Raw genomic sequence first — 17,848 nt, forward strand, 5'->3', positions numbered from 1 at the left:
TTTTGGCGTTCCATCTTTTGCAACCGCAAAACATGATCTTCTGCAGACATGCACACACAGGTATTCCACACTACACAGTCTAGTCATTGCAGAGGCTTCCATGCTCTTTATTCTCCGCATTCAAGCAGCCGAATGTTACATCATCATGTCTTATTACCATAACGTACAGTTCCTCCTGTGGGCTTGCCGGAGAAAGCTATCATCTCTGCATTCGTCGTCGCTGGAGTCGTTGTCATCGCCATCTTCCTCATCATCGTCGTCGCCTGTCGAAAGCGATGTTGCAGACAAGACGACAATCGACGACGACTGAGGAGTCAAAGCTCGAGCAGTGAGTAATGATTACTTCCCTTTATGTCTGCACCACGCATCCCCCCTCCCACAGAGAGAGAGAGAGAGAGAGAGAGAGAGAGAGAGAGAGAGAGAGAGAGAGAGAGAGAGAGAGAGAGAGAGAGAGAGAGAGAGAGAGAGAGAGAGAGAGAGAGAGATGATGATGATAATTAGTTTTAACGTCCTCTTAGAACCAATTGGCCTATCTTGGGACAGGTAGAGTTGATATGCTTTCGGGGGGAAAGGACACTGGACAGACATGCAAACAGAGAACACATATGATCGTGTTATAGATCTGGAAGTCTGTTGTTGCGATACTTCAAAATGGGGATGGAAGTAGAGATTTTGTTGGGGTTGTTGCCATAGTGTACGCGAAATATAGTTGAAGTGGAGCAGTTTTGTAGGTTTATTTGCTTTTTATTTATGTAAAATATTTTTTAGACTTTTGGATAATGCCAAAATAATGTAATAAAGAACTGGCTGAATAAGTAAATAAATACGTAACTAGAAACATAAAAATAATTATTAGCCAAATAAGAATATTAAATATAACTTGCTAAAATAATATATCAGAATGGGGAACTTAAGTTCAGGTAGGAGGGCGGTGTATGTGATTTAGCCTTGTTTGAATAGAGCTATGTGATAGGTGTTGTAGGCGCTTTGGTTGTTGGGCGTGGGGGGGGGGGGGGGGGGGGGGGTCGGTGGGAGAGAGGGTTGAGGGGTGGGAAGGAGGAGAGGGGATGAAGTTTTCAAAACAGATGTCCTATTTCAGCCTTATGTATTGAGAGACACAGGGTGTATGCTGGTTTCCATTGAAGCGTGCAATGTTTATCTAAAAACTCATGGGGTTTCAGTTTATGTTCGTTGACAATTAAGGGTGTGTTGGTTGCGGAAATCTTGTTGGAGTGATTGGCAGCGGTCAAAGAGGTGTAAAAAAAATATAAACTTTGCACATTCACAGAAACGGGGAAAGAACTTGTGAGCGCATCCATCCGTGCGAATTCTGCGAAGTATTTTAAGGAGGGGGGTGGGGAGTGTAGGCCTGTTTTGTTTTGTTTGTCGGGGCAGAATAAGCCAACCATGGGCATCGCCTTCTGTTTTTAATTCTGTTTCCCAGTGACGCCAGGCAACTTTGGCCATTTTGTGTTTTGCTTCCGTCTTTGTTAATTTGAGGTCATGAAATTCTGCTTGATCTGTGACAGATTCTTTTGCTGCTCTGTCAGCCATATCATTGCCTCTGATCCCCGTGTGTGAGGGGATGTACATAAGGGTCAATTCTGTTCCAGAGGCAATGATCTGGTGACAGAGGAACAGTATTTCCGTCTGAAGCTCTTCCCGGTTTCTGGAACCATTTTGGAGAGCAGTCAGAGCTGATTTTGAGTCGGAGAGGATCACGACTCTTGTTGGGGGTTGAGGGAGGTCATTGATATAGTGGCATGCTCTTAAGGTGGCGTACATTTCTGCAGTGAAAATGGACACATCCTGGTTGAGTTTGAATTTTTTAGTTATTTTGAGGTCAGGGATGACAAAAGCACAGCCGGCTTGGCCATCATTTTGTTTTGAGCCGTCAGTAAATATTTGTAGGTGATCTTTGTAACTGTTTGAGATTATTTCTCTTACTATTGATGAGACAAGCACAGGGTTATCTTTCTTTGTTATACCCAGATCATGATCAGGGATGATAATGGGGGACTCCATGAACCAAAAGGGGAAGGGGTTAATGGGTATTTGGGCCATTCTACCTGGGTTCACCCCACTTTCTTGTAATATCGGTTGAACATAGTCTGCTAGTGGTATTGTTGCTTCGTATATTAGAGAGAGAGAGAGAGAGAGAGAGAGAGAGAGAGAGAGAGAGAGAGAGAGAGAGAGAGAGAGAGAGAGAGAGAGAGCGAGCACACACACATAAGCACTCACACACCCATACACGACCCCCGCCCCCCCCTCACACACACACACACACACACACACACACACACACAAATTGTTTGATCACTCTTAGTGTCATTCTCAGGCTACTGTCCGAGAGCTAGAGGGGCATGACCTACTTGATAAAAGGAATACAACCATCATTTTCCACCAAATCAAAATGTGCTGTATCTGGTGTGTGTCTCAGACAAAACAATTATATGTTTTCAAACCATATTTCACTACTTTTTCCTTGTTTATTTGTTTGTCATTTTAGTTTGCTGAGAATCGGCTGATTGAAAGCCGCCATTTTGTGACATTCCTCTCTTGACGCAAATAAGACGTTTACCTCCAGTAAAGTAAATAGTGAAGAGTGCAAACAAAGTGTACAGATGCAAAGAGTGTATGCCCTTGTGTATGACCACACTATCCGTTTTTGTTCAAATCGTTGTATTATTGAACAATTTGACCGGGCCCAAAATGCTGTTCGGTCGAGGCATCGTGTCAGGAAAGTACCCGGCACAGAAAACCACCCCTGGGTACTCAATGGCAATGTATTGGACCTACCCTGCATGGACACGTTATTTGCAATTGTACACATAACTGCTACACAAGCACAGCTTTGCTGACTAGATATATAGTTTTGTTTTCCGGTAATTGCAACATGAATCTGAGAAGAGGACGTGTAGTGTTCGCCCCAGCACGTACAGCAAGCCACCTCTAACCTCCAACAGCCTGTGCCATGGACTATTTTCAGGCGACAGGACCTCACGCCCGCTCAGCATGAATCCCTTCTCCACCCTGGCGCGCAGATCCACGCGCAACGGACCCGCCCCTCCCCCCAAGCCCCCCCAAGTCTCCCGCCACAGCCACGAACCCCCTTCCTCCCTCACCACCCTTGACCCCTGCGGCTCCCAGCCCTGTGCCTGCGGAACGGGGTCGACTCTGCACACGGGGTACGTGCGGATGGACGGTAGCGTGTATACGGAGGAGGAGGAGATCGCTGACGCCATCACGTCGACTCTGCAGCGATTCATGAAGCGGCCGAGAAACACCACGACCACGCCCTTCGAGAGCAACTTGATGAAGAGTCGTAGGATGAGCAGGTCGGTGATAGTGTCATGAGAGTCACGCCTACAAAAGAGAGGCGCTTCACCTTATCTTGTTCTTGTTCTTGTTCGTCTTCTTTGATTTATTTTACTCCCTTTCTGCTTATTTCCCCTCTCTTTTTCCTCTCTGTTTTGTTTTTTTTGTTTTTTTTTGGGGGGGTGGTGGTCTCTTTTCCATACTACCTCTTTTTTATGTCTTGCTTTTTTGCATTATTGTTCTGAAAAAAAGTTTGTTGACTATGTCTGCCATCGTGCCATTTCTTTATATTTTTCTGTCGTGCTTGTTTGTCACCTTTAAAGGTTGTTAGGTCGAGGTTCTCGTGCCGTTTTGTCCTAAATAGTAAACCTTTCTTGGTTTTTTTAATTCTTGATTTGGAACGTTAGCAGTCCATCTGCTTCGGACTTCGATATCAAAATTGAATAAAGTTGTGTGAATAAAGTTGTGTGAATAAAGTTGTGTGAATACAGTTGTGTGAATAAAGTTTTGTTTAAACAACGAACAGGTCCGTACCTTCGCTGTACAACTCAGGCCTGCCCGCTCACAACATGACGCTACCCAGCCGCAGAGTACACCCCTGTCCGAGCATGCCTCCAGGCTACCCCACCGTCCGAGGGGGGTACGCCCTACCCGGAATGAGCGAGGAGGAGGGAGGATGCAACAGTGTGATGTCCCGCGGATTCTACCCCAGACAGCATCGTCCAAGCTCGGATTCTGGCTGGGACGAGATGAGCGATTTTGCTAGCGTGTCTGTGGCTGCAGACAGCACTGCCATGAGGAGAGCCCTCCTACCCTTGAACGAGGACAGCCGCAACTACAAAAAGTTCTGGAGAAGGAGCGAGGTGATCTACAGCGCGGAGCTAGGCTCGGAGGCCTCGAGCCCTTACCAAGAGCTAAACGCCTCGAGCCCCCACTGTGATGACGACGACACATTACGTCACAGCGAGAACAAGTACGTCTGCATGTCCGAGTATTACCAAGGTCCCATGTCTCTGCCCAATCCCCCAATGGATTCCTTCCCCGAACTCCCCCTCCCTCCCCCTCCTCCCCCTCTCAAACCGATCCCCCCTCCCAAGCCGTGCGTGACAAAGGACCGGCCGTACCAGAACCTGATGAACAACTGTCTGAAGCCCTACGACCCTGCTGGGGAGAACGATGACTGCGAGGATTGCGAGCAGGGATTCTTCTGCCGCTAAATCACTGGATTTTAGGCCATGACTCGTCTGCCGCTAAATCACTGGATCTTAGGCCATGATTCTTCTGCCGCTAAATATCTGGATCTTAGGCCATGACTCTTCTGCCGCTAAATCACTGGATCTTAGGCCATGGCTCTTCTGTCGCTAAATCACTGGATCTTAATATTAAGCCATGACTCTTAGGCCATGATTCTTCTGCCGCTAAATATCTGGATCTTAGGCCATGACTCTTCTGCCGCTAAATCACTGGATCTTAGGCCATGGCTCTTCTGTCGCTAAATCACTGGATCTTAGGCCATGGCTCGTCTGCCGCTAAATATCTGGATCTTAGGCCATGATTCTTCTGCCGCTAAATATCTGGATCTTAGGCCATGACTCTTCTGCCGCTAAATAATAATAATAATAATAATAATAATAATAATAACGGGTATTTATATAGCGCCTTATCCGAAGTTCAAAGCGCTTTATGCCGTGTGAGATGGAATTTTTTTTACACAATATATCACGCAGTCACATCGGCCAGTAGATCAACAGCCTATAGGCGCTGCATCCACCTTTCACGGCCTATTATTCCAAGTCACACGGGTATTTTGGTGGACATTTTTATCTACGCCTATACAATTTTGCCAGGAAAGACCCTTTTGTCAATCGTGGGATCTTTAACGTGCGTACCCCAATATAGTGTACACGAAGGGACCTCGGTTTATCGTCTCATCCGAAAGACTAGCACTTGAACCCACCACCTAGGTTAGGAAAGGGGGGAGAAAATTGCTAACGCCCTGACCCAGGGTCGAACTCGCAACCTCTCGCTTCTGAGCGCAAGTGCGGTACCACTCGGCCACCCAGACCACTGGATCTTAGGCCATGACTCTTCTGTTGCTAAATCACTTAAGCCATGACTCTTCTGCCGCTAAATCCCTGGATCTTAATATCAAGCCATGACTCTTCTGCGGCTAAATCACTGGATGTTGAGAAATGACTCAAGTGCCGCTTTATCGGTGGATTTTGAGAAATAACTATTACTGCTTAATCACTGAATCTTGAGAAATAACTATTGCCGCTAGATTACTGGATCTTGAGAAATGACTATTGCCGCTAGATCACTGGATCTTGAGAAATGACTATTGCCGCTAGATCACTGGATCTTGAGAAATGACTATTGCTGCTAAATCACTGGATCTTGAGAAATGACTATTGCCGCTAGATCACTGGATCTTGAGAAATGACTATTGCCGCTAAATCAATGGATCTTGAGAAATGACTCTTCTGCCGCTAAATCACTGGATCTTGAGAAATGACTATTGCCGTTGAATCACTCATCTTGAGAAATGACTATGAACAAAGGATTCTGACCATATAACCGTTTTGACATTAAAAATAAAACACAGGATTGTGAGTAATGGATCTGTTGCAACTAAATCAGTGAGTATTGCGATAATTCGGTTCTACTACCAAAACACGGAATTTTGAGCAATGAAAATACTGCCGCTAAAACACAGGATTTAGAGTTCTGTCTGTTCTGGCGTCAAGGTTTTCAGAGGGTTTTGACCAATGAATATTTTGAAGCGAAAGGTAAAGCAAATAATGGAGAGTAATGCAGCGTTTTGAGCAATAATTTGTTTGCCTCGAAAACACGACTTTATGATCAGGGCTTTCTTACGTCCCCTGAACCACTTCAGTAGGGGACCTTACTCAAACCGCTCTCTCTGTGTCTTTACATTATACACGAAGGTTCCGCAGTTACTTCCCATGCACTTCAGTGAAGGACACTTATGACCGACTCTCACTTCAGTCTACGTGGTTACTTCCTATCTTTTCAAAACCCTTCAGTATTGTCGGAAGTTCACTCTTAAAACCACTGATGCTTGCATGGATTTTCTTCTGTATGCATCTGTAGAGCTTTGATGTGCATGGATTGTTGAATTGTCGTGATGAATTTTAATTTTATATTTCAAAATCTCACAATGAGATTTTTTTGGTTTTAGCTTATTTATGTGTGCTTTTTTGGTTGGATTATGTTTATTTTTGGTTACAGGGTACAACGCCGAGTTTCCAAAATAGGCTGTAGGTACTGTGTATGTGGCGTCATGGACGTCGGAGTCTCATTTACCCGCATTAGCATCCCTTCCTCTAGATCTTGATTTATTTGCCCCCCGCGGGTTAGGGGGAAGAATTTACCCGATGCTCCTCAGCATGTCGTAAGAGGCGACTAACGGATTCTGTTTCTCCTTTTACCCCTGTTAAGTGTTTCTTGTATAGAATATAGTCAATGTTTGTAAAGATTTTAGTCAAGCAGTATGTAAGAAATGTTAAAGGCAGAGTAAGCCTCCCGTAAACCATCACAGATACGGTCAGACTTTTACACACAGTACAAACACCATTTCATTTAAACACTCACCAATTGAGAACATCCTAGGTGCCCTCCGTAAAGAGCGAACAATTTTCAAAGAATTTATTTTTGCGTGGTTTATCTTACCCCTGAGCCATCGTGAACCCGTGTGATCCAGTTTTCCCTTTTCACAATGCAGTCGTCATAGTTAGTCATTTGAATGCGACTCGACGTGAGCTTATCTACAATAGCACGTTTTTTTTATGCACGAAACAACGGCTGTGGTTCACAAGAACTCTAGCGATGGCTTTTGACTGTTGAGAGGAACGGCGATTTGCACTGATAAACCGGCCGTCGTCTGCTACGACCCTTGCGTGACCCTGCTTCCGGGCTTTTCTTTTTTTTAAACTTTCACAACTTCGAATTGTTCTGATCTTGTCTTGATGAAAAACGAATTCTTTTATGATTAAAGAATGTTTGTGTAACAAGCTGTCAATTTATTATTTAGATTTTAAAAGTTAGGTCTAGCGCAAAAACGAGGCGCCGTTGTTGTTAACGGAACAAGTCTACGAAAATAAATTCTTTGAAAATGTCTCACGCTCGACAGAAAGCAGCCAGGATGTTCCCGTTCGGTGAGCGTTCAAATGGAAGTATGCTTGTACTGTATTTAGACGCTCGGGGAGCTCTGTGATGGTTTACGGGAGGCTTACTGTGCCTTTAAGTCCTTTGTACTGGAAACTTGCATTCTCCCAGTAAGGTAATATATTGTACTACGTTGCAAGCCCCTGGAGCAATTTTTTTGATTAGTGCTTTTGTGAACAAGAAACAATTAACAAGTGGCTCTATTCCCATCCCCCCCCCCCCCTTTCCCCGTCGCGATATAATCTTGAACGGTTGAAAACGACGTTAAACACCAAATAAAGAAAAGTAGATCTTGATTCTATTTTATTTTGAGCTTGAAATTGTCCTTTGCAGCATCGTTGTTACAAGAGGTGTTTACAAAACTTACTTTACAAATAGAGAAAGGTTGAGTATAGTTGATAAGATGGAATATATTTTGTGTTTTCCGCAAGAGTAAATTGGGTGTATAGTGTACAGAGGAGTCAGCGGAGGTCGTTTTGTATTGTTTAAAAAAAAAGATCAAAGCAACGTTGAGCCTGGGGCTCTTAGCTTTTCGTGTATACATTTTACGTCTGATCTCTTGATTTGTGAACATTTGTGTACACAAGGCTAAAACCATGGACGCTGGAAACAAGTCATTTTGACACTATATATGTAAAATGTGCTTTAATTTTTTTTAATACATAATTAGAAAAAGTAAAACACTTGCCCCTCAGCCAGACTATATAAATATATATTATATAGAGAATACTACATGGCTTGCTGTGTCGTACCAGATTTACACGAGTTGTTTTTTTAAATATTGAACTGCGAGCGAAAGCGAGCTGTTCACTATTTGAAAAAGCAACGAGTGTAAATCTGGTACGACACAGCAAGCCATGTAGTATTCTGTTTATCCTACATACTGTACTTACGTGTATTTGACTGAAAATGTCTTGCAGACGAGGCAGCTAAATTGAAGACGCTTGTTTTGGAACCTCGATCTCTTCTAAAGCCTCGTGCAATCTATTACGTCAAAGCAAAGAAACGTCACTCTGAAAGTGTGGCGTGACGTGTTAGTTCTAAAGATTCATCGAGGGTAATTAGCGAGCGCAAGTTTTGTTTCTATAATGACGTTTGTCTCGGTGACTTTGGCATCATAAGCAGTGGAAAAACAGGTCCCTGCCAGACTTGCTTGACATGACCTCATTTACATGATATACACACGTGTGATTTGAACGATTATTATCTCACGGGTGTCTCTCTCACGTATGTAGGATAAATACATATATATATATATATATACTTTCTTGTTGACTTCGTTTGATACCATGTTTGTTTTGTTTTTTGTTTTGTTAAAGACAAGCGACGCAACAGTTGTTAGTGTGCCTTAAAGGGACACAGATTAAAGGCACAGGTCTTCCCGTAAAAACAGTTCTGCTGGCTTGCTTTTTGACAAATTATTTCAGCAAAAACATCCAACTCTGCACAGAAAACAGTCATGACGTTAATCTCTGGCGTGTGTTCAAGTGGAGGGCTGGTCTTATCCCAAGTAAAAGCCTGGTCTTATCCCAAGTAAAAGTCTGGTCTTGTCCCAAGTAAAAGCCTGGTCTTATCCCAAGTAAAAGTCTGGTCTTGTCCCAAGTAAAAGTCTGGTCATGTCCCCAGTAAAAGTCTGGTCTTGTCCCAAGTAAAAGTCTGGTCTTGTCCCAAGTAAAAGTCTGGTCTTGTCGCAAGTAAAAGTCTGGTCTTATCCTAAGTAAAAGTCTGGTTTTGTCCCAAGTAAAAGTCTGGTCTTGTCCCAAGTAAAAGTCTGGTCTTGTCCCAAGTAAAAGTCTGGTCTTGTCCCAAGTAAAAGTCTGGTCTTGTCCCAAGTAAAAGTCTGGTCTTGTCCCAAGTAAAAGTCTGGTCTTATCCCAAGTAAAAGCCTGGTCTTATCCTAAGTAAAAGTCTGGTCTTATCCGAAGTAAAAGTCTGGTTTTATCCCAAATAAAAGCCTGGTCTTATCCTAAGTAAAAGTCTGGTCTTAACCCAAGTAAAAGTCTGGTTTTATCCCAAGTAAAAGTCTGGTCTTATCCTAAGTAAAAGTCTGGTTTTGTCCCAAGTAAAAGTCTGGTATTATCCCAAGTAAAAGCCTGGTCTTGTCCCAAGTAAAAGTCTGGTCTTATCCCAAGTAAAAGTCTGGTCTTGTCCCAAGTAAAAGTCTGGTCTTGTCCCAAGTAAAAGCCTGGTCTTATCCCAAGTAAAAGTCTGGTCTTGTCCCAAGTAAAAGTCTGGTCTTGTCCCAAGTAAAAGTCTGGTCTTGTCCCAAGTAAAAGTCTGGTCTTGTCCCAAGTAAAAGTCTGGTCTTGTCCTAAGTAAAAGTCTGGTCTTATCCCAAGTAAAAGTCTGGTCTTGTCCCAAGTAAAAGCCTGGTCTTATCCCAAGTAAAAGCCTGGTCTTATCCCAAGTAAAAGCCTGGTCTTGTCCCAAGTAAAAGTCTGGTCTTGTCCCAAGTAAAAGTCTGGTCTTGTCCCAAGTAAAAGTCTGGTCTTGTCCCAAGTAAAAGTCTGGTCTTGTCCTAAGTAAAAGTCTGGTCTTATCCCAAGTAAAAGTCTGGTCTTATCCTAAGTAAAAGTCTGGTCTTATCCGAAGTAAAAGTCTGGTTTTATCCCAAATAAAAGCCTGGTCTTATCCTAAGTAAAAGTCTGGTCTTATCCTAAGTAAAAGTCTGGTTTTATCCCAAGTAAAAGTCTGGTCTTGTCCTAAGTAAAAGTCTGGTCTTGTCCCAAGTAAAAGCCTGGTCTTATCCCAAGTAAAAGCCTGGTCTTATCCCAAGTAAAAGCCTGGTCTTATCCCAAGTAAAAGTCTGGTCTTGTCCCAAGTAAAAGTCTGGTCTTGTCCCAAGTAAAAGTCTGGTCTTATCCCAAGTAAAAGTCTGGTCTTGTCCCAAGTAAAAGTCTGGTCATGTCCCCAGTAAAAGTCTGGTCTTGTCCCAAGTAAAAGTCTGGTCTTGTCCCAAGTAAAAGTCTGGTCTTGTCGCAAGTAAAAGTGTGGTCTTATCCCAAGTAAAAGTCTGGTCTTAACCCAAGTAAAAGTCTGGTCTTAACCCAAGTAAAAGTCTGGTTTTATCCCAAGTAAAAGTCTGGTCTTATCCTAAGTAAAAGTCTGGTTTTGTCCCAAGTAAAAGTCTGGTTTTATCCCAAGTAAAAGTCTGGTCTTATCCTAAGTAAAAGTCTGGTTTTGTCCCAAGTAAAAGTCTGGTCTTATCCCAAGATTAAAGTCTGGTCTTGTCCCAAGTAAAAGCCTGGTCTTATCCCAAGTAAAAGTCTGGTCTTATCCCAAGTAAAAACCTGGTCTTATCCCAAGTAAAAGTCTGGTCTTGTCCCAAGTAAAAGTCTGGTCTTGTCCCAAGTAAAAACCTGGTCTTATCCCAAGTAAAAGTCTGCAGGTCTTGTCCCAAGTAAAAGTCTGGTCTTGTCCCAAGTAAAAGTCTGGTCTTGTCCCAAGTAAAAGTCTGGTCTTGTCCCAAGTAAAAGCCTGGCGGGTCTCAGATGGTCAGCCAAATCGTTCACACACAAAGGATTGGGCTTTGAATTCGAAACAACTTGATTGAAAAGAGCTATTTTTTCTGTGCGGTTTTGAAATGTTTCCAACAGAAAAAAAGCCTGCTTTGTGCGTTTCAGCTGTGAAATTAATGAAGGATTTGTTTTGTTTGCAGGTTTTGTTTGTACTTATTTAATGTGGACATTTCAAAACAAAGAGTATTATTTAGTTTTTTGTTCTCAGTACGTGACATATCTCCAACAAGGAAAATATTTTGTTACGCACATATTGTGTACATACATGTATTGTTGTTGTGACATGCAGACACATGTATCGTTTTAATTGCTGACAATAGCCTGTGTTTTTTTGTACTTTTTTTTCATCTTTTGTTGTTGTTTGTTTTTTTTGTTTGGTATTCTAAATAATTATGTTGTATTCTTTTGCTTTGTTTTGTACCGCGTCGACATTTTAATGAATAATTCATGAATGATTAACCATCAACGTAAACATGTGCAAAGATAAGCCACAACAATTTAACTAGATATATAGCTACAAGTGTTATACGGTACGCTAAAAGAAAGAAAGGAATCACATTTTAAAAGCATTAGGGGGGAGGGAGGGGGGGGGGGGGGGTATGTCTTGAAACACATGTTCCGGTAACAAAGAGAAACATCTTTAAATTTTAATTGTAATCAGGGGGTTATTTCTTGAATAATTGTCCACTAAAGTAGGGAAACATTGTTAAATTTGAAAATTATTTGTCTGTTTAGCAAGGAATTCATTTGGAGTTCTTGTGTGCATGTATATTTTTGTCCTGTTGAATTTTTACCTTATGTTGCTTTTTCTTCACACAAATACATAGAAGTGAGACACAATATCTAGCTAATAGATTGTTATGTTGGTTTTTGGCTCACGTAAGTGTAGCCTATGCGATCGTAACTTTGTCTGTCTGTGCGTGCGTGCGTATGTGCGTGCGTGCGTGCGTGTGTATGTCTGTGGTAGAAACTCTAACATTTGAAGACGTCACATTACATTGACGTCACATTATGACGTAAGAGGGTTAGACGTCACGCGAAGGAAGTACTGAAAGTCTCGGTCATTATTATTTTGAGCTGGCCGAGACTAGTTGGCAGTCGTGTCCCTGTAAGTAGGCTACATGCAGACAGACAGATCTAGATCTAGTGTCTCGCTTTCTTGCACAGTTTCACCTATGCTCTTTCTGTGTGTGTGTGTGTGTGTGTGTGTGTGTGTGTGTGTGTGTGTGTGTGTGTGTGTGTGTGTGTGTGTGTGTGTGTGTGTGTGTGTGTGTGTGTGTGTGTGTGTGTGTGTGACGGAGTGATTGAGTTTGTGTTACTGTTTGTCGATTTCTTACGTGAGCCTTGATGGCTTCGCCTCTTGTCTGAATTGTGTTATCCTTTACAATAATTTATGATCGCAGAGCTTTTTGTAAAATATATTTTTCTAGGGTTAATCATGATATGGTGACATTTTTTTTCAAACGATTATTTTGGAAATTTAAAAGAGAGTTTTTTTTTGTTTTTTTGCATACAAAGAAAATAAACGTTACCCAAGACTTTACTATATAACACCTTATCAAACAAATCGATATAATTTGTTTTTGTTGCATACAAAGAAAACACATTTAATCAAAGAGTACACTAGATTAAATCCAAATAGCCAACAACCCTATCCAAACGGGTCTTTGCGCTAAACCACCTCTCTTTAAACTTCCGAACTTTAAACTAAAGTGTTCCACTTTTAAACACACTTTCTGCAACCAGTTGAAAACAACGTGACATAGTGCATCATTCTTCTAGCAAAAGTAGCACACATGGAAAACACTAGTGTTCAAAAAAGAAACATTTCAGTCAAAAGTGCACAATGTTTGTGAAGTTGTAAATTTGTAACATATTTGATAATAATGTTGTTGTCCTCACAGCTTCCTATGTGATTCATCCAATCCCAGCATGCTTTACTTTTGGAAGAAGAAGAAGAATATCATAATATCATACTAATTTTACATATCTTCAGCGATTTACAGCAGAGTTTGCTGTCATATCATTTTATTTGTGTTGACAAGTTTACATTTCAGCAATCAATATTGTGTCAGTGTTGTTGGGACTGGCAGCATAAGATTATTGTACAAAGTTCACCGATTTTTGTGGAACGCTTTTTTCATCGTTCATTCGTTTGTTGGTTCGTTCGTTCGTTCATTCATTGGTTGGTTAGTTGGTTAGTTAGTTCGTTCGTTCGTTCGTTCGTTCGTTCTTTCGTTCGTTCGTTTGTTCGTTCGTTCGTTCGTCCGTTCGTTCGTTCGTTCGTTCGTTCGTTTGCTCGTTCGTTCGTTCGTTCGTTCGTTCGTTCGTTCGTTCGTTCGTTCACTTGTTCATTCGTTCACTTGTTCATTCGTTCGTTAATTTTGTCGTCAATTCATTCTTTTTTCCTTCATTCATTCATTTTGATCAGTTTCTCTGTTCTTTTTCTTATTTTTATTTGGTATTTTGCAAAGCAATTTATTCATTCGTTTAATCGGGACCTTCAACATTCAAGAAATTGGATCCGGTCCCCCACGGGAAGAAGAAGAAGAATCATTCACCAATTCATTCACTCATTTTGTTTGTTTCTTTCTTTCTATCACTCCTTTATTCTTTCTTTCTGTCTTTTATCTTTCGTTTATTCTTTTTTTAAATTTATTTTTATTTCATTGCTTTAATTCAGGTAGTCAGTCAGTCAATCAGTCAGACTTTATTCCCCTGATCTCTTTATCTCTTTCTTTCTCTCGTTCTTTCTTTCTTTCCAGGGCCGGTCCCTGGGGGGGGGGGGGGGGTCCTGTTGCCCAGACCCCCCCCCCCCCCTGGCCTGACCATGCAAGGGTAAAAAAAAAAAAAATATTAATATATAAATAAATGTTTGTTTTGCCTTTAAAACTCATGACAATACTCCCGGAATGCCCCAGATTGCACATATTTTAATCCAGATTTCAAACATTTCACGGACCCCCCTGGAGGCTCGGGTGCTTTGCACCCTCAACTGATGTACCCCTACCACTATTGGAATCCCCCCCCCCCCCTCACCCTACTTAGGTCCAGCCCTCCTTTTTGTCACTATTTTCTTTCTTCCATTCATTACTTTTTACATTTAGTCAAGTTTCTTTAATGACGTCATATCCGGCTTTTCGTGAAAGTTGAGGCGGCACTGTCACGCTCTCATTTTTCAACCAAATTGGTTGAAATTTTGGTTGAGTAATGTTCGACGAAGCCCGGACTTCAGTATTGCATTTCAGCTTGGTGGCTTAAAAATTAATTAATGACTTTGGTCATTAAAAATCTGAAAATTGTAAAAAATATATTTTTTTTATAAAACGATCCAAATTTACATTTATCTTATTCTCCATCATTTTCTGATTCCAAAAACATATAAATATGTTATATTTGGATTAAAAACAAGCTCTGAAAATTAAAAATATAAAAATTATTATCAAAATTAAATTTTCGAATTCAATTTAAAAACACTTTCATCTTATTCCTTGTCGATTCCTGATTCCTGGTTGAGTAATGTTCGACGAAGCCCGGACTTCAGTATTGCATTTCAGCTTGGTGGCTTAAAAATTAATTAATGACTTTGGTCATTAAAAATCTGAAAATTGTAAAAAATATATTTTTTTTATAAAACGATCCAAATTTACATTTATCTTATTCTCCATCATTTTCTGATTCCAAAAACATATAAATATGTTATATTTGGATTAAAAACAAGCTCTGAAAATTAAAAATATAAAAATTATGATCAAAATTAAATTTTCGAATTCAATTTAAAAACACTTTCATCTTATTCCTTGTCGATTCCTGATTCCAAAAACATATAGATATGATATGTTTGGATTAAAAACACGCTCAGAAAGTTAAAACGAAGAGAGGTACAGAAAAGCGTGCTATCCTTCTCAGCGTAACTACTAACAAGTCGCGTAAGGCGAAAATACAATATTTAGTCAAGTAGCTGTCGAACTCACAGAATGAAACTGAACGCAATGCCATTTTTCAGCAAGACCGTATACTCGTAGCATCGTCAGTCCACCGCTCATGGCAAAGGCAGTGAAATTGACAAGAAGAGCGGGGTAGTAGTTGCGCTAAGAAGGATAGCACGCTTTTCTGTACCTCTCTTTGTTTTAACTTTCTGAGCGTGTTTTTAATCCAAACATATCATATCTATATGTTTTTGGAATCAGAAACCGACAAGGAATAAGATGAAAGTGTTTTTAAATTGATTTGGACAATTTAATTTTGATAATAATTTTTATATATTTAATTTTCAGAGCTTGTTTTTAATCCGAATATAACATATTTATATGTTTTTGGAATTAGCAAATAATGGAGAATAAGATAAACGTAAATTTAGATCGTTTTATAAATTTTTATTTTTTTTTACAATTTTCAGATTTTTAATGACCAAAGTCATTAATTAATTTTTAAGCCACCAAGCTGAAATGCAATACCGAAGTCCGGGCTTTGTCGAAGATTACTTGACCAGAATTTCAACCAATTTGGTTGAAAAATGAGGGCGTGACAGTGCCGCCTCAACTTTCACGAAAAGCCGGATATGACGTCATCAAAGACATTTATCAAAAAAATGAAAAAAACGTTCGGGGATTTCATACCCAGGAACTCTCATGTCAAATTTCATAAAGATCGGTCCAGTAGTTTAGTCTGAATCGCTCTACACACACACACAGACACACACACACACACGCACACACACACGCACATTCACCACGACCCTCGTTTCGATTCCCCCTCGATGTTAAAATATTTGGTCAAAACTTGACTAAATATAAAAACAGGAAACATGAATACACGCATGCAGGAAAAAAAATATGGGTAGCGCCGTATATTGTATGGCAGCTCGCTTTCCCCAGGGAGAAAGCAGCCCGAATTTCCATGAGGGTAACCTCACTGGACTATAAATCTTATTCAAACCGCTCTTCTTGTCAATTTCACTGCCTTTGCCATGAGCGGTGGACTGACGATGCTACGAGTATACGGTCTTGCTGCGTTGCATTGCGTTCAGTTTCATTCTGTGAGTTCGACAGCTACTTGACTAAATGTTGTATTTTCGCCTTACGCGACTTGTTTCTTTTTTTGTGACTTGACTGTATGGCTTCTACGCATGCGCTCGTTTGGACATTTGTACTCGTCTTCATCCTCATGACCAGCTTGAAATGACAAACGTTACTTGAGGAAGAGAGAATGAATCTCGTTTATTCGTGTTATTAAACATATCTGAAGCTCATCTTTTCTAACAGTTCCCTAATTGCCGAACTTGGAAATAACTCTGTCGGGTTTTTATATTTAGTCAAGTTTTGACTAAATATTTTAACATCGAGGGGGAATCGAAACGAGGGTCGTGGTGTATGTGCGTGTGTGTGTGTGTGTGTGTGTGTGTGTGTGTGTGTCTGTCTGTCTGTGTGTGTGTGTGTGTGTGTGTGTGTGTAGAGCGATTCAGACTAAACTACTGGACCGATCTTTATGAAATTTGACATGAGAGTTCCTGGGTATGAAATCCCCGAACGTTTTTTTTATTTTTTTGATAAATGTCTTTGATGACGTCATATCCGGCTTTTCGTGAAAGTTGAGGCGGCACTGTTACGCCCTCATTTTTCAACCAAATTGGTTGAAATTTTGGTCAAGTAATCTTCGACGAAGCCCGGGGTTCGGTATTGCATTTCAGCTTGGTGGCTTAAAAATTAATTAATGACTTTGGTCATTAAAAATCTGAAAATTGTAAAAAAAAATCAAAAATTTATAAAACGATCCAAATTTACGTTTATCTTATTTTCCATCATTTGCTGATTCCAAAAACATATAAATATGTTATATTCGGATTAAAAACAAGCTCTGAAAATTAAATATATAAAAATTATTATGAAAATTAAATTGTCCAAATCAATTTAAAAACACTTTCATCTTATTCCTTGTCGGTTCCTGATTCCAAAAACATATAGATATGATATGTTTGGATTAAAAACACGCTCAGAAAGTTAAAACGAAGAGAGGTACAGAAAAGCGTGCTATCCTTCTTAGCGCAACTACTACCCCGCTCTTCTTGTCAATTTCACTGCCTTTGCCATGAGCGGTGGACTGACGATGCTACGAGTATTGCTGAAAAATGGCATTGTGTTCAGTTTCATTCTGTGAGTTCGACAGCTACTTGACTAAATATTGTATTTTCGCCTTACGCGACTTGTTATATTTAGTCAAGTTTTGACTAAATGTTTTAACGTCGAGGGGGGAATCGAGACGAGGGTCGTGGTGTATGTGCGTATGTGTGTGTGTGTGTGTGTGTGTGTGTGTGTGTGTGTGTGTGTGTGTGTGTGTGTGTCTGTGTCTGTGTGTGTCTGTGTGTGTGTGTAGAGCGATTCAGACTAAACTACTGGACCGATCTTTATGAAATTTGACATGAGAGTTCCTGGGTACGATATCCCCGGACATTTTTTTCTTTTTTCCGATAAATGTCTTTGATGACGTCATATCCGGCTTTTCGTAAAAGTTGAGGCGGCACTGTCACGCTCTCATTTTTCAACCAAGTTGGTTGAAATTTTGGTCAAGTAATCTTCGACGAAGCTCGGACTTCGGTATTGCATTTCAGCTTGGTGGCTTAAAAATTAATTCATGACTTTGGTCATTAAAAATCTGAAAATTTAAAAAAAAACTATTTTTGTTTTTATAAAACAATCCAAATTTACGTTTATCTTATTCTCCATCATTTTCTGATTCCAAAAACATATAAATATGTTATATTTGAATTAAAAACAAGCTCTGAAAATTAAAAATATAAAAATTATTATCAAAAGTAAATTTCGAAA

The 17,848-nt window shown here is 40.5% G+C and overlaps 1 protein-coding gene across 1 annotated transcript in view; it reads left to right on the forward strand.

Annotated features, from left to right (window-relative positions):
• LOC138978910 (uncharacterized) overlaps window positions 1-11,866 on the forward strand; it is a 25,169-nt gene extending 13,303 nt beyond the window's left edge. The window contains exons 5-7 of the mRNA XM_070351726.1: window positions 170-328; window positions 2,990-3,338; window positions 3,845-11,866. Of these exons, the coding sequence (XP_070207827.1) occupies window positions 170-328; window positions 2,990-3,338; window positions 3,845-4,535 (1,199 nt within the window). The 3' untranslated portion in view covers window positions 4,536-11,866. The remainder of the gene's footprint in view (window positions 1-169; window positions 329-2,989; window positions 3,339-3,844) is intronic.
• Window positions 11,867-17,848: the final 5,982 nt, after the last annotated feature.

The sequence above is a fragment of the Littorina saxatilis genome, linkage group LG10 (assembly GCF_037325665.1).
Source record: "Littorina saxatilis isolate snail1 linkage group LG10, US_GU_Lsax_2.0, whole genome shotgun sequence".
In the NCBI taxonomy this organism is placed as follows: Eukaryota; Metazoa; Mollusca; class Gastropoda; order Littorinimorpha; family Littorinidae; genus Littorina; species Littorina saxatilis.